General features: G+C 41.2%; 1 protein-coding gene across 1 annotated transcript in view; it reads left to right on the top strand.

Annotated features, from left to right (window-relative positions):
- The first annotated feature begins 740 nt into the window (after nucleotides 1-740).
- The window catches only part of osbpl8 (oxysterol binding protein-like 8), a 67,175-nt gene continuing 48,991 nt past the window's right edge, over nucleotides 741-18,924 (top strand). The window contains exons 1-2 of the mRNA XM_030770383.1: nucleotides 741-1,023; nucleotides 17,449-17,540. Of these exons, the coding sequence (XP_030626243.1) occupies nucleotides 17,496-17,540 (45 nt within the window). The 5' untranslated portion in view covers nucleotides 741-1,023; nucleotides 17,449-17,495. The remainder of the gene's footprint in view (nucleotides 1,024-17,448; nucleotides 17,541-18,924) is intronic.

Below are 18,924 nucleotides of genomic sequence, written 5' to 3' on the forward strand. Positions count from 1 at the left end.
AAGACTGGAAAAGGAAGTGTGAGGGGGGGAAAATCCTGTTGGCGTTTAAACGACAAATCACGGAAATAAAATAGAAAAAAAGAGTCCCTGTGTGTTCAGGTTTTTTTTATCCTATGGTGCCCTTTCATACACCAACAGAGCAAGCACCAATATTTATCAATTATATTAACTTCTTTTGTAGCAATGATATTTATTTTGTTAAACCCGATACGTTGCGTAATGCAATATTTTGGAAACTGTCAAAGAGACGGTCAATTTGAATAAACCCACTAGGTGGCATCCTTCACTCATATTTTCGCAAGCATGGGCGTAAAGTGTAACGTTAAAAACGCGATGTGATAAATTATTAGGATTTTTATCAATAGTGTAGCAATTTGACACTAATTGGAAATTTTGCTTCGTGCCAAACAGAATGGATATTTGGTGACGGAAGTATTGAAACTATTTCGTTAAATCATTATTTGCCAATTTGGAAGTACTATGCTATTTAATATATTGTACATACATACTTGAAATACTAGGAGCCATCTTCTCTCTGCTGATTTAAGATCAATTTTGATGTGACGCTTTTACGCTAGTGCTTACATTTTCTGATAAGCTTGGAGTACCCCAGGGTTGAAGAGCCTGATCCAAGGTCTGTTTTCGTTTGTTGTCTCACTGGCAATCGACTGTCGATTTCAACGTCAACAGACATTACTCATGATCACAGAGTAGAAACGTAGGAGCCAGGACCAGTAAGTGCTTCGCGGAACATAATGATAGACCGCATCACAAAGCTTCTCTATACATGTTATGAAAGATCCAAGTTTATTGATATTTCATAAAAGTGTAAAGTTTTATATATAGAAGCGATATCTTAATTGTCTTGGCTGAATATTCGAAGAATCTGATGGAGTTGTAGAAATCGGATCCTCGGTGATCTCTGCAGTTTTATATGAACTTGGGATCATAAAATCGAGATTTTGGCTGATCGCTAAGAAGGCACAACCTGTCTATTGCGTGGATCTCCGTGGTGATCAAAAGGTACGTACAGTATCTAGGTTGCAGTTGCAGAATCAAAATAGTGTGTCTGCCCGTCATCAGTTCCAGAAGCTACTCATTGCAATGTCTCGTTGTAAGACGGCGATGAGATCACACGGGGAATTACTGAATGTTATAGCAAAAGTTACCTGGCCCATGTTCAGCTTTAGCGATCATTTCAGATGGTGAAACTTTAACTTCTGTCACTAAATCAGACAGGACAGTATTTTCGATTATGTAAGCGATGATTTGGCTTGCAATGCTGTAGCGAGCGACATAACATTTAGCTTACATATCCTCTGTCGTGTGCTGTTGTTAGCTTGACAAAAATTAGCACGCTGATAGCTTTGTGTAAATATAGTGCTGGTAATTGTCGTACATTTTAGAAGATCCCGAAAGATCCCAAACAGTTCTGATGTGACTTCATTCTCTGGCGGCATTTTATACGCAACGGTTCTTTGGCTCATTTTCTGAAACTGTTTTCATGACTGTGTGGAACAGAAACTTGGATTCCAGCAATAGGCTATTCAGTTTGATGACCCACTGTGACAACTGTAATTTAAAATAAACCAAGAATTCCCCACTGTTGTGTTTGTCTTTAAGATTCCTGACATAACCATTCTTGCACTTTAAACGTTCTGCCCAATCCCTAAGATTGCCCGGTTTGTGACACAATAAACTGTACATTTGGGCAATATATTAGGTAATTAATAGACTTCGTTTGATTGATAGGCTTCTCCGTAACTCATATCATGTCGTTTTAACTCCTCTTCGTGCTTCATGGTTCAGGCTGTTGGATGAAACCTACTCGGAAAGTATGTTTCTTTCGCTTGCGGTTTCCCCGCACCAGGGTGTGCAGCTTGGATGGTTGAATGTACTGCAATGAAGTCTTGAGGCTCTCATGTTGCATGTCTTTTGCTGGGGACTTTGTTTCAGATATCACTTTTCGACTTTCCCTTCGCACAGGTGACGGATTCAGAAACATGACCGCCAACAAAACTTCCTCATCAAAATGATTAGCATCGTCATTAAGCGTTCTCACATGAATAAACAGGGCAATTCTTTTTTACTGATTACATCTTTGAGTTTCCCCGCTGATGAGATGCCTATCATAGAATTCCAGTCACAGTGTAATTGCTGCTTAATTACAGAGTACTTAACGTGTCGTCTTCTTGTCTGGTACTTTCAAAGTGTTCAAATCATGCTTCTGGCGAGAACTTGAAATGATTTAGGTGCCTTTGCTACTGAAAAAAGAAGGAACAGGACACGCACTGCTGGTGCTTATTTTATCCCTAAGGGCAATACCATATGCCAGGCCTTTATATGACATTTCCATGTTTCCAGTGGACATTTGCGTTTCAAAAGAAGATTGACTCCTCTTGTTCGGAAAGGCTTCCTCTGGAACTGAACACACACTCCTGCCTAGCAATAGCATTGTTCTTGAGGGCAGCTGTTAGGCATTTGCCTGTCAAATGTAGTTTCCATTGTGGTTCAAGCTGCAGCCTTGTTTTCAGCCTCTAGAGACTCAGTGTTATAATATTAATGTCTCATTTTTCTTCAGTAAGAATTTGATGCTGGTTTATGGTGGGCTGTCTTCAGTGTTGGGTTTACTTTGTCCTGACAGTCCTGACCTGTCTAACTGGTTATTAGTATTCTTCTGTCCATTATATAAATGTGCCCTCCATTCAGCAGTTTGAACAAGGGCTGCCAACACCAGTTTTGTTTGAGTCAGAGCTTAGGGTACTTATGTTTTGCTTGAAAAGGATTATTAAGTAAGTCAGTGTAATAAAGTTGTAATGCTAAGTTACTACTATGGCAGCACATCACTGTGTCCACTTGAAGAAGAGAGGGGGAAAGCACTGTAATTCTTTGGGGTGCAAAGCCTAATTGGGTACCACTTTGCAATAAGACTACCCTTATAAAGGCTTTGTGAGTGGTATATAATTACTTTATTAATTAGGTTGTGAACACTTTATAAATCATTAATAAGCTGTTATAAACATTAGATAAAAAGCGCTACAGTCATCTGTTGCTTGTCAAATAGTGATTTATCAGTACTGTTAAGCCTCTGATCTCATTGGTTACTTAGGTTACTTTGTCCTCTCCATCAGCCAGCATTTATACCTCTCAGCACCATCAGATATTTGTTAATAAGTTACTAGCATTTATCCACCATTAGCATATCTTAATAGTCAGAAAGTTTCATCTGGCATATCAAATTACTGCATATTAAATTTTCATATCATATTGCCAGATTCATAAGATAGGCTAAGGATCTGGCAACATTGTTTACCTTGACATTTTCAGCATGCTACCAGCAGCCGTCCTCATTCTTATCACGGGGGTTGATATGACATATGCTATCATATTAAAGTAGTATGTTGTGATGCGTGTTGAAGGTAGATGGTTGGAGCTTCCCAGCATACCTTGGGGCCATGGACTGTTCTTTAGCCCAGGTTCGTTATTGTCCTGTTTATGTTTCCGTTGTATCAAGTAGAAATGTGTGTGTATTGTTCATCGTGTAGCCTAGTCTTTGTGTTGTGTTTTTAATTCTTGTGATAGTTTAATGTTATCTGTGTACCGTGTACGTAATTGGCAGCATGAATGATGTACTGCCCTCAAACCATGTCAGCATGTTAAGTATGTCATTTCTCGGTTTGCGCTGTTGCAAAATAAAAGGTAGTGTTATCACTCTAGAGAAAACCCAGCAACTCATTAGTAAATGGTGTTGTGTTTCACACTTTACAATAAGGCTCCCCTCTCCAGTTATAAATGTTAGTAATTCATCTATAGATGGTCATGCGTTTTACACTTTACAGTAAGGCTCCCTTTTGGCGGTTATAAATGTTAGTAACTCATTAGTAAATGGTGATATGTTTCACACTTTACAATAAAGCTCCCTTTTGGCAGTTATAAATGTTAGTAACTAATAAATAAATGGTCATAAAAATGAGATGAATCTGACAGGTTAACATGCTGACTGATAAAGGGACAACATAAAGTAAGCTGAGCAACTACCAAGATCTGAGATTTAACAGAATAGATGGATGAAAAGTGCAGCAGTAACTTGATCTTGCCAGATAGTGAGCCCGCATCGATGTATGAAAACTGTGTTATATCTTGTTTAGAAGTATTTATTAATTATTTATAAAGTGTTTACAATCTAATTAGTAGCCTACTTGTAAGCCATTTATAAGGGTAGTCTTATTGTAAAGTGGTACCCCTAATTGTTTATTTAATACATGACGTCATATAGGCTACTTTTGGTGAGATGTTGAAATTGGACTGCAAAGGAAACAGTAATAATAACTCTTTAGCATAGCTGACAAATATCCTAAATATCTTAACAAACCACTTAGTTTTGGTTCCATTGAGACCAATCACATTACTCATTACTATTATTATTTTTGGAAGTGGAATATTTTGCCATCTGCTCTTATAATGCTGTGTTGCTTGGCTCCACGATGTCTCATCTGTATTTGTAGCCTCTTGGTGTTTATATGTTACACATAGTCATTGTCAGTGGCGATGGATGCCAGGGTGAGCAGAGATGTTGCAGGAAACTGACACATCTCCTTGCAGGCAGTCTGTGTGGGATTTGATCCACCACCCCTGTGTGGTCAGGGATTTGGTTCAGTAACTGTATACAGAGTGCATTCTGGCTGTGCTGGTAAGAAGCCTGTTGAGTGATGGATGCTTTTGCTCTGTTTGACCCTCTACCCCTGGCACAGTGCATGCTCAGTGAGTGGTCCCGGCGGATGTGATCACTTCACTTTTTGAACAGAGACCCACTCTGGGCTGACTTGATGAAGTGTTAAAAGATTAGATGGTAAACTGGAGCAGAGGAGCTTGAGTGTTGGGACTGAGAGTTGGAACGTGTCCAGCTAATGTTGCCACTGTGATACTTTGTCAACAGTGAAGGAAGTGGTCAGGAGCACAAAGTTCAAATCCACTGAATGGCAGCGCACAAATACTGCAGCGACATTTTAATACCTTTTAATTAATCCCCCACTGATACGCAGCCCTAATCTTGTTATGTTATCAGAGTTTTCTGCAAATTTCAAATCAAATTATGTGTTTAATCCTCATTAAATCTTCCCACCTTTCCCTCTCTATTTCAGATTCATTCTGATGGTATTACACAGAGCTCTGAATGTCAGTTAAAGTGAAAACCTGTCTACATTGTGCTGTGTTGCTCTGTTCCAGCTCTTTCTGTGAGGGTACAGTTGAAGCTCAGTAACAGTAACAGACCCTGTGGACCTTTACTGAAGGTGCACGATGAGACTGAAGCTCCCTTTTAGGCTGAGTCAGAATAAACAACTTTGAATAGAATAAACAAACGGAGAGTAACTGACCATGGCACTCTCCAAAGAATAGGTTACATACTTGACAGCAACCTGAATTGTGATCAAATTGCAGGTCCCATCTCATATTTCAAAGCAGCGGCATCAGGCTGATGTTAAATTGAGCGTATTCGTGCTTATGAGAACACATGCATCTTGTTTCCTCCTGTCAGCTGAAGTGGTATCTTAAGCATTTTAAATGGTTGGCATTGTTATGTAGGCATGAAGTACATTCATCAAGGTGTCCTGCTCCAATCGGACTGCACTGACAACCTTATACGGACTGGAGCCAGCATGCATTTTGAAGTCACAAAAGAGTAAAAGCAATTTGCATTCATGTGTATTGCACTCCAAACAAAGATTTAATTAACACCTGGTACACAAAAACAAATGCCACCTTTGGAAGCTATTTGCAGATCAATGTACTCCACAGGTAGGGCCTAGTCATTCTAAACTGAAAGCCTGCTGATTTGAGTGACTGAGCTCAAGCCAATTATTCCCTCTGCCGTAGTCTTGTCATGTTTTCAAAGCACATCTCCACGTATTGAGGAACCTCATTAGATTAGCCCACTGCTGAGCCCCTCCCCTCCCCTGAACCCCTCTGAGGTGCACATGGTTTATCTAATTATACTGGACACAGTCAGCAGACAGAGTTAAAAGAGCCTTAGACCTTCTGATTGTGTGCTGTGTCCAGCAACCTCACATATGATTAGGTCAGAGGTTTTGTGGAAATTGTGTGTTTCAGGAAGGCTGTAGTTTGTCACTCTGAAGATTGTGGAGGTGCTGATGATTTGGGCATAGCAAGATTATGACACTGCATTTGAATAACAATACTGAAGGCTTGATAATCAACCTCCTCTGGTTTGAGAGATTACCCATTGAAGTATAACAGTGGCATATATGAATAGTGCATAGAGTCAATATATTTATCTCCCCCATCTTGTACCCTCTCTGACCTGTTTGTCTCCATTGCCTCGGAGGCTCTGGTTGTTCAGTTGTTCAGGTTATGCTTGCAGTGTAAGAGAGTCTACTACTCCAAGCCCAAAGATGACTCAAGATGTTTTGCGTAACTCAAAGCCAAAAAAAAATAATTACAGTTTATTATTTGAAAGATAATAATGCAAAATTCTCTTGAGAGATGTTTCTAATCACTCTGATTACCATGGTGCTTTTTCATTCTCATAAATAAGAAACACACTGTTAAACATCAGTAGAGGCCAGTGTGAGTTTAAAATCTTACATTTGATGCAATTAAAGTGCAAATTTGAGCAACTCTTAAAGTCTTATATATTATTTAATGAATAATATATAATATTTAATGAATTCATTTCTTTAGACATCTTAAAAATATTAACTGTTTTCAAGTACTCTTTCAAGTCAACCTACTGCCTATTTAGATTAGGGGGAGATCAGTCTGCTATGGTCTCCTGATCAAAGATGTCCACCCATAAAAACAGAGTAAAGTGTGACTGTGTTACTGAAGATACAGCACACTCACTCTATCAGACACTCCTGCTGATAAGCAGCACACACCGGTTAGATAATTGTGGGATTGGAATAAATGACAGTGTTATTTACTATCAGTGATGAAAAAGGGTTTGGATTTTAGGTGTGTTAGAATAACCTTGGGCCTATAAGAGTGGGCCTATAAGAGTGGTCAAATTTTGAAGCACACAACAAGGGGAAAGAGCCAAATTAAAGTGAATTCTGACCATGTCCCCCGCAATCATCATTATAAATGTGCTGGAGGGGTGTTTAACACAGAAAGTGCCGCTTTCTCTTGGAACACCCCCCCCCCCCCCCCAAAAAAAAAAACAGCCAAACTCGCAAATCTTGTAAAGACAACTCAGGACCTGTTTCCTGTCTGACCTCATGCTTGTGGTTTGTAGGTAAAGTGCCTCTGAGAAAACCAAGGACCTGATATATTTGTTTCTGAAAAAAGATTATATTTCTGAAAAGAAAGATTTTGAAAGTTCTAAACTATTTGTCAATGATTTATAATATAAAACATTTAAGCAAATTTTTAGTCCATTCTAAGTTTATGAATAGAATTTTTCTAACAGAATTGTTTGGAATTAAAGATTTGAATAAAGTGGCATCTCAGGCAACAGAATAGTGGGTTGTGGAAGAGGTGCAGTACTCGTAATGACAAATGCCAGCTGGTCCTGCCTTAGAGGAATCCTGCTTACCAACATGACACACATTCTCAGCTGAAAGAGATTCTTCCAGGCCATGCATGCTCAGGAGGCAATGCTAATATTGTTCTAAGTATAGAGCACACACAAAGGTGAACTACAGGAAGCCCAGCAGCGTGTGATAAAGAGGAACTGCCTGAGGAAGAGGCATGGATGACATGAGTGTCATGTGACCACGCTCTTTCAGACTGTGGTAGGGTGTGGGGCCTTTCACTAAACTAAACCGACATCTGTAAAGAAATGTTTTAAGTCAGGCAGGTACTGCCTTCTAAAAGACTAAAAAAAATCTATCGCTCTATGATTACTGTGCTACAGTTTAAGCTTGTATGTTTTTGTACTTTGGAGGACACTACAATAGAGACACAGTAGAGACACAATAGAGAAAAAGACTGTGTGAGGAATGGTCTTTTTGCACTGTTATTAGATAAGCCTGTTGCCTCACTGCTGACATATTTAAGTCCTCTTAATTGAAAACACTGTTGAGCTCCCCAAAGGACTGAATGACAACACTGTCTGTGTGGGAGGTGTTTTTTTCCAACTCAGATGAGTGCAGATCAGATAAAAGAGGTTGCTCTAGTGGTGGACAGTGGATGAATAATCCATAAACATTTTCGATGCATGCCTTTGGCATAAGATGCACAGTTCTTTATTTCTGAGATTCTTTCTGTTTCATTTTGCTCTATTATTAGGTTCTATTATTAAATGAAATCAAGCTTTGGCGCTACACACATAAATGCCCTGTTTAGATATATGGGGTCCTCCTGGGCCCCACAAACTGTCACCTGTCCTACTCTCCCCGGGAGGAGAGCTGTTTGTCTGTTTGAATGTCAAATTTCTGGTGTGTTCATTTCAGCAGAGAAGATATAAGCCAGAATATTGTTTTGTTAAGACACTTGAGGAGTACCTAGTAACAAAGCCAACTTAAATCTAACTTCCTACGTAATCCATTTAGACAGTCAGAGTATGTTCTGGGCTTTCACATTGTTTGATCAGGTGCTAGGAGCTTTCTGAATTTTTGCCGCCTCCATTGACCAAGATCAGAGGAGTGGTTGTGTCAGTGAGTGACACTGGCCCTATAAACAACAAATCTGCTGTTGTTTATCAACAAAACTGTTGTTGTTGAGCTTGTGTCACGGAAGGCCTGTCTGGAATGGTGTAGGGAGAGGAGTGTCCTCGGGGTAACACTGAGTCGCCCTGGTAATCCATCTAAGCCCTGTCGGCGAAAAGAGAGAGTGACAATGACATGCCACGGTACTCTTATGTCACCGGTAGCGTGTCGTTCTGTCAGTGACGTTTGTGAACAGCAGCACAGTCAGTTAGCCTTCCCGTCTTCAGCCCTGAAAGCCAGCTGAAAAGTGTGGAGAAGAGAAAGTTAAGAGAAACTTTGAGACAGACACCAATGGAAGAAGAACAAGAAGAAAGAGAGGGAGCTGACAAGTGAAGAATTTGATGGTATTTCATTCAAATATCAGAGTGGGACAAAACGTTTCATTCTGAGTACGTACTTCAGGATAAATGATGTCTCCTGAGGCTGCTGGCAGCCTTCTTCAGACCAATATAAAACGTTAAGCAACATAAAAGAGCTGTGGATAATGTGATTGTTTACTGGAGCCAGTAGCAATGTGCTCTTGCAGGCCAATGAATTCTTTAAGCCATTGTGATTCATGCATGTTTATTTAGGGCATGGATGTTTAGGGCTTGTTTACTGCCATCAGACACCAGTAAATGGGACAGAGAACAGTGCCTGCAGGGACCTGTCCACTGTGTTTTAACCTCCAGCAGATCCATTGCTCTTGTCTTGTATTCCTTCATTCATAAACTTTGCCTGTATTATAAATATAACAATAGATATAAATATAAATGTAAATATGAATACAGAATGAAATAGGCTGAGGGTCTAACTAGCAGCAAAGAGTAACCAAGCCTCTTAGTGGTAAAATGCCCGATTGCAGCTGTATGGATATGCAATCAGAAAATTAACATACTTATTCCAAGAGTCACTAATTTGCCCCCAGTAAGTACTAGTTTGAAAATGTCACATTGTCCTCACTTAGATGTACTAGTTCAGACTGGTTTGTCAAAAACTCCCAGCTGTCATCATTCGTCTGTTTTCTACCTTGATAACCATGTTTGTTCTGATAACCATCCCATGAACAGAGCTGTGTGCAGGCTTGGCACTAGACAGTTTTGGCTGATAAGGGACTGTGGAATAACACAGCTCTGAGGTGAGAAAAATAGTCTTTTTAAAGCAACAAGTGTTATAATCTACACCTGCCTCCTGGTCCACTGTTAACTGCTCCACTGAGAGTTCCTCCACCCTTCCCACAGAAGCCTGTAATACAATTAGGCCAGTCACCGGAGAGAGAAAAGAGGGTTGAGAGAAATAGTATCAGAACTATAAGATATGACCATTTGTTGGTAATATAAACACAAGTTTGCAGGTACTGTAGGGAAACTCTTGAATGAGTTACACCTTTATGATGCTGATGTGGAATCTGATTGGTGAATTGGCTTGAAGTTTGACCTAGAATGTAATTTTTCAGCTATTGTTAGATCCGTAGATCGATAAGAATTCTCTTTTGCTCGTAACAAAACTGGTTTTTACACTTTTTCCTATATCTGTTGTTCTCCCTTGCTGTTAATATCGTATGGAACGAGGGCCATATGCTTCTAACAGGGAAGCACTTTCTTATACCAAGTATGTCTGCCTCTCACCTAATGAGATTCTTTAGGACATATCACCTATTCACTGGCCAGGGCTTTACTCCAACTGGGCCACACAGCACACACTGTTGACCTCTCCTTTAGCCATGTTAAACTCTCCTGAGATGCAGTAATTGGTGCACAGAAGCATCTTGACAAGGATGAAGGTAAGGTAACAGGGCCAGTGGAACTACATCTACCATCAGCATGATGATTAAATGAACTCCACACAACCTAATACACACGTAAACACACTCAGAACTCCTTGACATGCCCTCCATTAAGGGGAAAAAGCAAAAGTTAAAAACGGCTCTAAAACCGACTATGTATCGCAAGTTAGAAGATAAAAAGTCTGATCTGTACGTTCTGCTCCTACATTCTTTTCATCTTTCTCTTTCTGTCTTGCTCTCCTGCTCTGTCCGTGCCTCCTGATCTGAAGCTTGTCGTACTGTTGTATCAGAACACTTTACTCTCCTGCGGCGGTGGGAGGTAGGACCAGTGTTTGTACCGTATTGCTTTTGCACATTCTCACCCTGCTGTGGCATTACACACGATCGCTTTACAAGCGTTTGCTTCTCAGTGGATCACAGCGTCTGGCGAGTACTATATGAGGAAAATAAGCTTTTCAGGACATATCTGCTCGAGGAGACTGAGCTGATCTCTCGCTCTGATGCACTCAGCTGGAGGCCTTCACTTTCTTGACCCAGTAAATCAAAGAGCAGAGCATCATTTGGATACACAACTCACACTAATGGCTCTGGAGTCTGCTCAATCACTCTGCTTTAACAGAAACGCGTGAGCCCATAGCGTCCTTGATAGGCGATATATTTGCATGGGCACAGTCTTCTTTCTTCTGTGTGAAATGCTCTTTTTTTAGCTCTGCTTTGTCTCTCACTTACGTGGCACTTCTTTCTGAATGAACTGCAGGCACCACAGTTGTCTTGACATGGGTAGGCCGTTCCTGCGTTTGTATGCTCTCCCAGCCCCCCCCCCCCCCCCCCCCCCCCAAACTATGGGCATTTAGCCAAGCTCACTGCAGTCTTTCTCTCAGTGTGTGAGTTCTGTCTAGAGCCCGTTCCCACATTGTTAGCCAATATCACCTCTCTCCCTGCATGATCTCACCCATTACGTGTCTCACAGCGCGATAGCCCATCAGTGTACATGCTCTAGCTCCTGCAGAAAGCTGCCACACAGTATGCATTGGATTAGGAACAGACTCAATCTGTAATAATTATTTGCTAAAATCTCCATACTGATCCTTGGAGCATTAAAACCTCTTGCAGAAGTTAGTGTGGTCGAGCGCTCTTAGGTATATTCAGCTTTCAGCATGGTGGCTTAGGGCTTGGCACTGTTGCCTCACAGCAAGATGGTCATGGGTTTGAATCCTGGCCGTCCCAGGTCCTTTCTGTGTGGAGTTTGCATGTTCTTCCTGTGTTTGCGTGGGTTTCCGCTGGGTGCTCTGGTTTCCTCCCACCATCAAAGACATGTATGTTAGGGTTAATACTCCTGCCGGGCCCTTGACCAAGGAGTTGATCCCCTGGTGCTGCACTGCACCTGCTCACTGCTCCCACTGCTCCTAGCGTGTGTGCGCTCACTGCTCACAGTGTGTGTGTATAGAATGGGTTAAATGTAGAGGATGAAATTCCCCATGGGGATCATTAAAGTAGTACTTATTTTTCTTCTTCTTCGTTCTAAGTCTGGAATTGTTTTCATGCTTTTGGTTTTGGAATACTGACTTAATGGTAATGGTTTAACTGAATGTTATGTACCATTAAGAAAGCCGCACAGTGCGATTAAACACCATGTTATAGCTTGTAATTACGTAGACTTCACTTTATAATGACCTTCTTATGATGTGTACTTTTTAAGATATTGACACTTAGAATGAAACTGGTATTGAGAGTGGTTAAGGCTATGAATTATGCGGGTCGTGACCTAATGCTATGAATCACATTTTTATTTCCCTGGTGCCTCTCTGTGCTATCGCTCTGGCATACTCTGGTTCAGGGTTTGATTAATAATCCTCATTCCCTTGCCTGTAAAAGTGTTTAAAGATGCTCCCTAAAGCTTTACATAGATGGGTCATTCATAGTCAGATTGTGTGAGGATGAATTGGTACTCTTGAACATGACCTGTATTTTCTGGAGTTTTTGTACTATGATGGGTATCAAGTATTCTAGCATGTCTGCAATAAAAATGCGTGATATGGCAGGGCAGAACTGTGTTGGTTGCTGAACATTTTCTTCTAGACCCTACCGTTTAACAAAGACCTGCAGGAGACATTCTACCATTAGTTCCCCTGCCCTTCGACTACACAGGTGCTCTAAAAATTGAAATGTAGCCTAACTATTTCTTCTTTCTTTTCTCTTTCCCATCTTTGTATTCAGTGTACAGAGCAGAGGATTTCTGCTTCCTCCCATGCAGGCTCCCATAGCCCAACAAGATCTCAGAAGAGTAGGGCTGGTCTAAAATTGGACATGCTTTCTGACACTTTGTCCGGTTTTTGAGATGATAGGTATCTTTGATGGCTGCTTGTTTTAAGACTCCACCCATTCTCTCTATCTAAGCATGGCTGTTTCATCTGTCTCTTAAGGCCTTCTCTGTCTCAGCCATCCCACAGGGCACAGCTGGTGGATATCGGCGCAAACTGACATGAAATCGATGCTTCAAATAAAGAGTAAACGCCTGCGGGGAATTGTTTCGACCGCTAGATAGGAAGGCTTGAGACTTTGCTTTGTAGCCTCACTCCAAGGCTCTTGTCTAGTCGTGTAAACTAATGGATCTCTACTCTTTCTGCAACGATAGCCAAGTTTGTCTTTATGAGGACATTGCTGTATAATGTGAACCTCTTTTCCGTTTAAGACAAACTGGCTTTGCATATCAATGAGTCAGTCTAGCGCTCTGTAAATATTTGCGTTGCAGCGTATGTCATCAGTGGCAACCACAGTCACTCTTTAGGGAATACTATTTTTTTTTAAGTGTTGCGAAGGAAGGCACTGTGTCACTCTTTAAAACTGCATATGCAAAAATCATACACAGCTGTTGGGGAGAGCTCATTGATTAAAGCTGCGGTTGCCATACCCTCTAGGACTTAACTGCCTGTAGTGCTTCTTCATGTCCCTTGGCTTGGGTGTAGTGGGGTATAATGTTGGGGAGTGGGGTGTAGTGTTAGGTAATGGGTTGTAGTGGTGGTGAGGGGGTCAGGGCTCTGAACTGAACCACCTGTTTTCCCCGTCTTTGTTGTCTGATGAGTCTTGCTGACGTAATGGCACAGGCAGGCAGAATTACACCATAATCCCTTCCCACTGTCTTTGTGCTAATGCTTCTTACACTATTCTGGGATTCCCACTGTTTTTTATACTGATTAAAAACTCCTGTTGGCAGGAACGTTGAGTGAGGACTGTGATGCGGCTGGCCAAACATGCCAAAGCTGAGTGGCATGAGTTCACAGCCTCTCCACCTGCTCAGCAGCCACTCAGCCCAGAGAAACGATGAGGATTTTTTAAGACTTTGCTAAAGGCATCATGTAACACACTACTTCACTAAAGAGAATGACAGTGGTGCATTCAGTCCATTCCAAGATGTTAGTATGTGCATACAGATTATCAGCCACGCTTGTTTCCATATGGTCTCTTATCAGTGGTTCTCAACTCCAGTTGTGAGGGCCCCCTGTCCTGCACGTCTTTGTTTTAACTCTTTGTTATCACAGTTAATTGAACAAATCAAGGACTTGGTGATGAACTGATCAGTGGAATCAGGTGTGTCAAGCCTGACCTCAGGACTGGAGTTTAGAATCGCTGTCTTAAATTGTAACCTTAGCTAGGGGCTAAAACGTGTGTATTTCAGTACTATTTGGCTGTAGATCAGAGAGCAGTTTAGAGCAGTATTAAGGTGACAGAGGAAGCAACTGATCTTTGACTGTGGACTCTAGGTACTCTATTTCCACAATATCTGTTCCAGCCTCCACTGAGTTGTTGCTGTCAGCATAGCCTGTCGCTGTACCTTGTCAAACTGATTTTCTCGCTGACTTCATGCCCACCCCACCTCACCATTCCCTGTAAAAGCATGGGAAAAGCATAGTTCTCGTTTCCTCTCCCCAAACCAAACAATGGTTTGGAGGAGTGTTTAGGGCAGAGCTATGGCATAGTCACAGAATGAAAGCATTAAAATGAACAATGCATCCTTTTTTTCCAAACTGTGCATATTTTCAAGTGTTTGTGCTAATGGGCCACTAGATAAAGGCAGCAGGTGTGTGTGTGTGTGTGTGTGTGTGTGTGTGTGTGTGTGATTGAACACATTGCAGTGTTTAACGTTTTCTAAGAATTGTTAATGCTCTGACTGTCTGCCACTTAAAGGCACACAAGCGGTGGTTTGAGACAGAAACAACTTTAGAAAAAGCATGTGTCCATGACAGACACAAGCTAACCACTTCAACTAACCAAATTACACAATGTACTTGTTTTCTTTCTTCTTTTACCTTTTGCCTTCTTTCTTTCCTGTTGAAATCTCTCTCTCTCTCTCTCTCTCTCTCTCTCTCTCTCTCTCTCTCTCTCTCTCTCTCATCATTTTAATACAATGCATAAGAGAGTACTCCTGGAGTTATACAAATAGTGCTATGTCCCCCACAGTGGGGCTATGCTTAGCAGTGTAGTCTCACTCTCGTAGATCTTCATAATGGATCTCTTTTGTTGTTTGTTTGTGATTGAATGGACCCTAATGGGTGAAACACTGTTTAGACAGACAGTTGGACAGTCAGAGGATATACAGGATATACAACAGTACTGGTAGATAGAGGGCTCTTAAAAGAATCTGTCCTTGATCTTCATAATCCAAAGGGTACGTTAATTATCTGCAGGGAGCCATTTGTTAATGAGCACATCCTGTGTAATAACCCCCTCTCCCTCCAAAAGCACTTAATTAAAGATGGTGGCTGCCACTGAAAGATGCAAAATTGAGGCCTGACCATGTACTGTTGTTCAGTTTTGACTGTGAGGTGGTGAAGAATTTTGAAGTGCTGAAGATTCTGAAGACCACTTGAAGAGGCCACACTGTTATCTGCTCATGGTTACGCTATGGTCAAGGCCTTAACAAACTGCTAATTAAGCAAAATGTGAAAGACCTCTTGTTGATGACATATTAGCTTTATCTCTGTCTTTTAGGGAATTTTTGTGCCCGGCTCATGTTGTTTTTTCTTTTTCTTTTGAATACCTGAAAAAAAATATGTATCTTTTTCTCGTGCTCCCTGTGAAAAACACTGAGCTACCGTCTGGTGCATTAACATTAGAATTCTTTAATCACTTTAATGTGATTCTAGGAATCCATGAATTAGCATGCTTTCTGGTTACATGCATTTTTAAATGTGTGTGGGTGTGCATGTGCATGTGCAAACGTATGCATGTGTGTGTATGTTGGTGGCCACACACCAAACAGATGCATGAAGTGATTTGCAATAGTGTCAGTTAGGTTTATTACGAAATATCCAGTGCGTTAGCAGCTGTTAAGATGCTGACATAACAGCCCTAGCTAGATTGACACATTTGATTTGATCCCGTGTATGATTATTTTGGAAGATCAGAAGATATTCAGAGAGTAGGCTTCAACATTTCATTCGAAGACTGAGTCTTAGTGAATACAGTTTGTTTATTTATGTTTTCCTCAGTTATTGTTCTGCCTGAACTCTTTTTATTTCTAGAGAATAATGAGAAGAAATTGCTGAAGCCACAACAGACTAGGTTACTGGAGTGTAAAACTGGATGGGAAAGATGAATTTAACCATGCCCAGGCCTGGCCGTGACTGTGCAGCTAAACCTCCCCACACTGGGACTGTTATTTAAGGCTATGGCCAGGAGGCTGTGCAATGGCATGAGAATGCAAATTTCTCCTCTATGAAAATGGAATCCAAGCCTATGTAGGCTAAATTATATAAGAATCAGAAAATCCGAATTTTGAGTATGATTATAGAGGGCTTTTGTGTTTTCTTTATTAAATGAAAGGATGCCAGTATTGAACGGTCATACTTATGTATGCATATGTCTCTGCTGATTTGAGATGTTATGTGTGTGTGTTTTTGTGTGTGTGTATGTGTGTGTGTGTAAGAGAGAGAGGGAGAGACAGAGAGAGAGAGATAGAGGGAAAGAAAGAAAAAGAAAGAAAGAAAATTTAATTTCTCAGTTATCTGCAATGTTTTAGCTTTTACCTTCTTTCTTCTGATGTATAAAAGTGAAAGGTGAGAGTGAAGTGATCTGTAAAAATATGTTAATGACATAGTTGTGGTGAGATGCAGTCGTTGCTGTGCAAGACTCTTTACGTAACTGAACAAGCTGTTCATAATAGTCTGATGATAGTATTTTGATTTACAGCTTGGGTGTTTTGTTTTTTTTTAGGGACTTTTTTTTAAACACCCACGTGTCATGCAGTGTTTTGTGTATGTATGGACTGTATGTTTGGCAACAAAACCCCCCCAAAAAACAGGAAATAGAAGAAGACGATGAAACTGACCAAAATGCTGCTTGGTTCTAAGGTGTTGCAGGGACAGCTGCTGCAACCATATCTGATTTTGAAATAAGTGGATGTCAGGAGTGGTTAGAGGTCACTGCTGAGACAGAACTGGACTGAATCTGCTAACGGTCACACTTGTCCCATCTAACGCTAAACTGGGTATTTGGGCCAGTACATTAGCTCACCTGTCAGCTGATTCTGGGCCTCTTTTGATTTATGTGCTCTAGCCTCAGCTGTTCCTGCCCCCCACTCCAACATGCACACACACACACACACACACACACACACTTCCCACCCCATCATCTTTCTCTCTCCTCATTCATTACCCAAGGAACCTGAGCTCTGGGACAGATGACATCAGCATTTCTGTGTCAGTCAGAGTAAGTCTGCATCTCTGGACCTAGACTTACTTCCTAGTTTGGATCTGATTTTTTTGGCCTTTAGGCATTTGGGAGTAGACTCAAACCAGACCTTTCAGGTGTAGAGACAGGAGTGAAAGGCTCTGGGTTTGATGTTGTCTTGGATTTAATTTAGTGTCATGACAGATCATGCCTGGTTTGTGTGTGGAGTGTGTGTGTGTGCAGTGTGTGCTGAGTGTAGATGATGAGTATTGGTAATAGTGCGCTGTATGCATGTGTGTACATGAGGATGGGTGAATGTGTGTATAACATTCCTGTTTCTCTCCACAGACATGCAGCTGTGTCAGCAGCATTGACAGGACACACACTAGGGCAACATGGAGTCTTTTACTGAGACCCAGGGGGAGCCTGACAAAGCTCTGGTGAGTACCACACAAACACCTGAGTGGGACAGTCACAGACACACACACGCACACACACACACATATTACTCTCACACATACTCTACATGCTACACACACACACACACACACACGCTCAAACAGTTTACATCTTCATACTTGTCTTTCTGGCCATGTAAACATTTTCTTTCAGTGTATGTTGCGCGACGCCCAAATGACAAAAGGGTGGACTGACTGCCTTCCAGACATAGACATCTCTGTCCCCTGCTTCTCCATTACATCCATGACTACCTTTCTAATTAATGGACCTTGCTTCTTTTTTCACTATGGTGGATTAGATAACGAGTGACTATAAAGAGGCTATTAGTGACAGAAACGGCTCTCTCCCAAACCTCACAATGACCGCTGGCAATTCCCGCATCCCCCCACACGACCCACCAGTGACATTCCAGACCTTCCAGTATCCAGAATCCCCTGTCAGAGAGATAATGACTCAACAGCCTACCAACTAATGATTCTGTCCTGTTCGTGACTTTAAACGAAAGGTTACAAACCTCTAATGGGTATTGTAATGGTTTAAAAAGGGATGTGGTGTGCATTGTACTGGCAGGTTGTAAAGAAACTGGGCTTTTTGAAGTGTCCACCAATTAAAGAGAAGGTCAGGGCAGTCTACTGTAAAGATGAAAGCCTAAAAGGTTCTTGTCTTTAATTCAAAAAAAAAAAATGAAAAGCAGAGGCCTGGGAGGAAACAGACCAAATAGTGGACGTGTGCAGCTGTTTACATTGCAAAATGCAAATGCCCTCTCTGTATGAATATGATGTACCCTTCTCTCTGAAAGATTCTCTGTTTTCCTAGATAGATCAATTTACGGTAAGTCTGGTGTTTGGATCTCTGCTCATCAAAAGTGAGAAGGCTGTGGCCAACCAAACATTTGCCATGTGTTTGTTCTCAGCTCTGTTGACTCACAGCTCTTGTGACCTTTCTGCCTCTGAGTCATGAGCCTCAGGTGTTACCCAGTGTGTATCGTGAGGCCTGTCTCTCTGCAAAGTGTTCAGTTGTTTCAGACTCATTAGGCATTTGTGTGCACACACACTCACAGGAAGCAAACAAGTATTGCAAACAAGAGAACAAGTCTGTTTACAATGTGAGTGTAATAGTAGAGCATAGTGTGAGTGTCACAGTTCTGTCCATACTAGAATTAATGGGCCTTAGTTCAGTACATGTTCCATACAGCAGAAAAAACAACAACAAAAAACAGAAAGACCAAATGTAAATTTTTTGGTTCACTGACAGCAACTGCCTACACTTTCCTAAAGCAAAATTATCCCTTGGCATAAGAATTATAAAACAACATATGTTATTATTGCTTTAGGTTTTTAACAAACAAGAGCATTTAAATAATTG

This window comes from Chanos chanos, chromosome 1, assembly GCF_902362185.1.
Source record: "Chanos chanos chromosome 1, fChaCha1.1, whole genome shotgun sequence".
Classification (NCBI taxonomy): domain Eukaryota; kingdom Metazoa; phylum Chordata; class Actinopteri; order Gonorynchiformes; family Chanidae; genus Chanos; species Chanos chanos.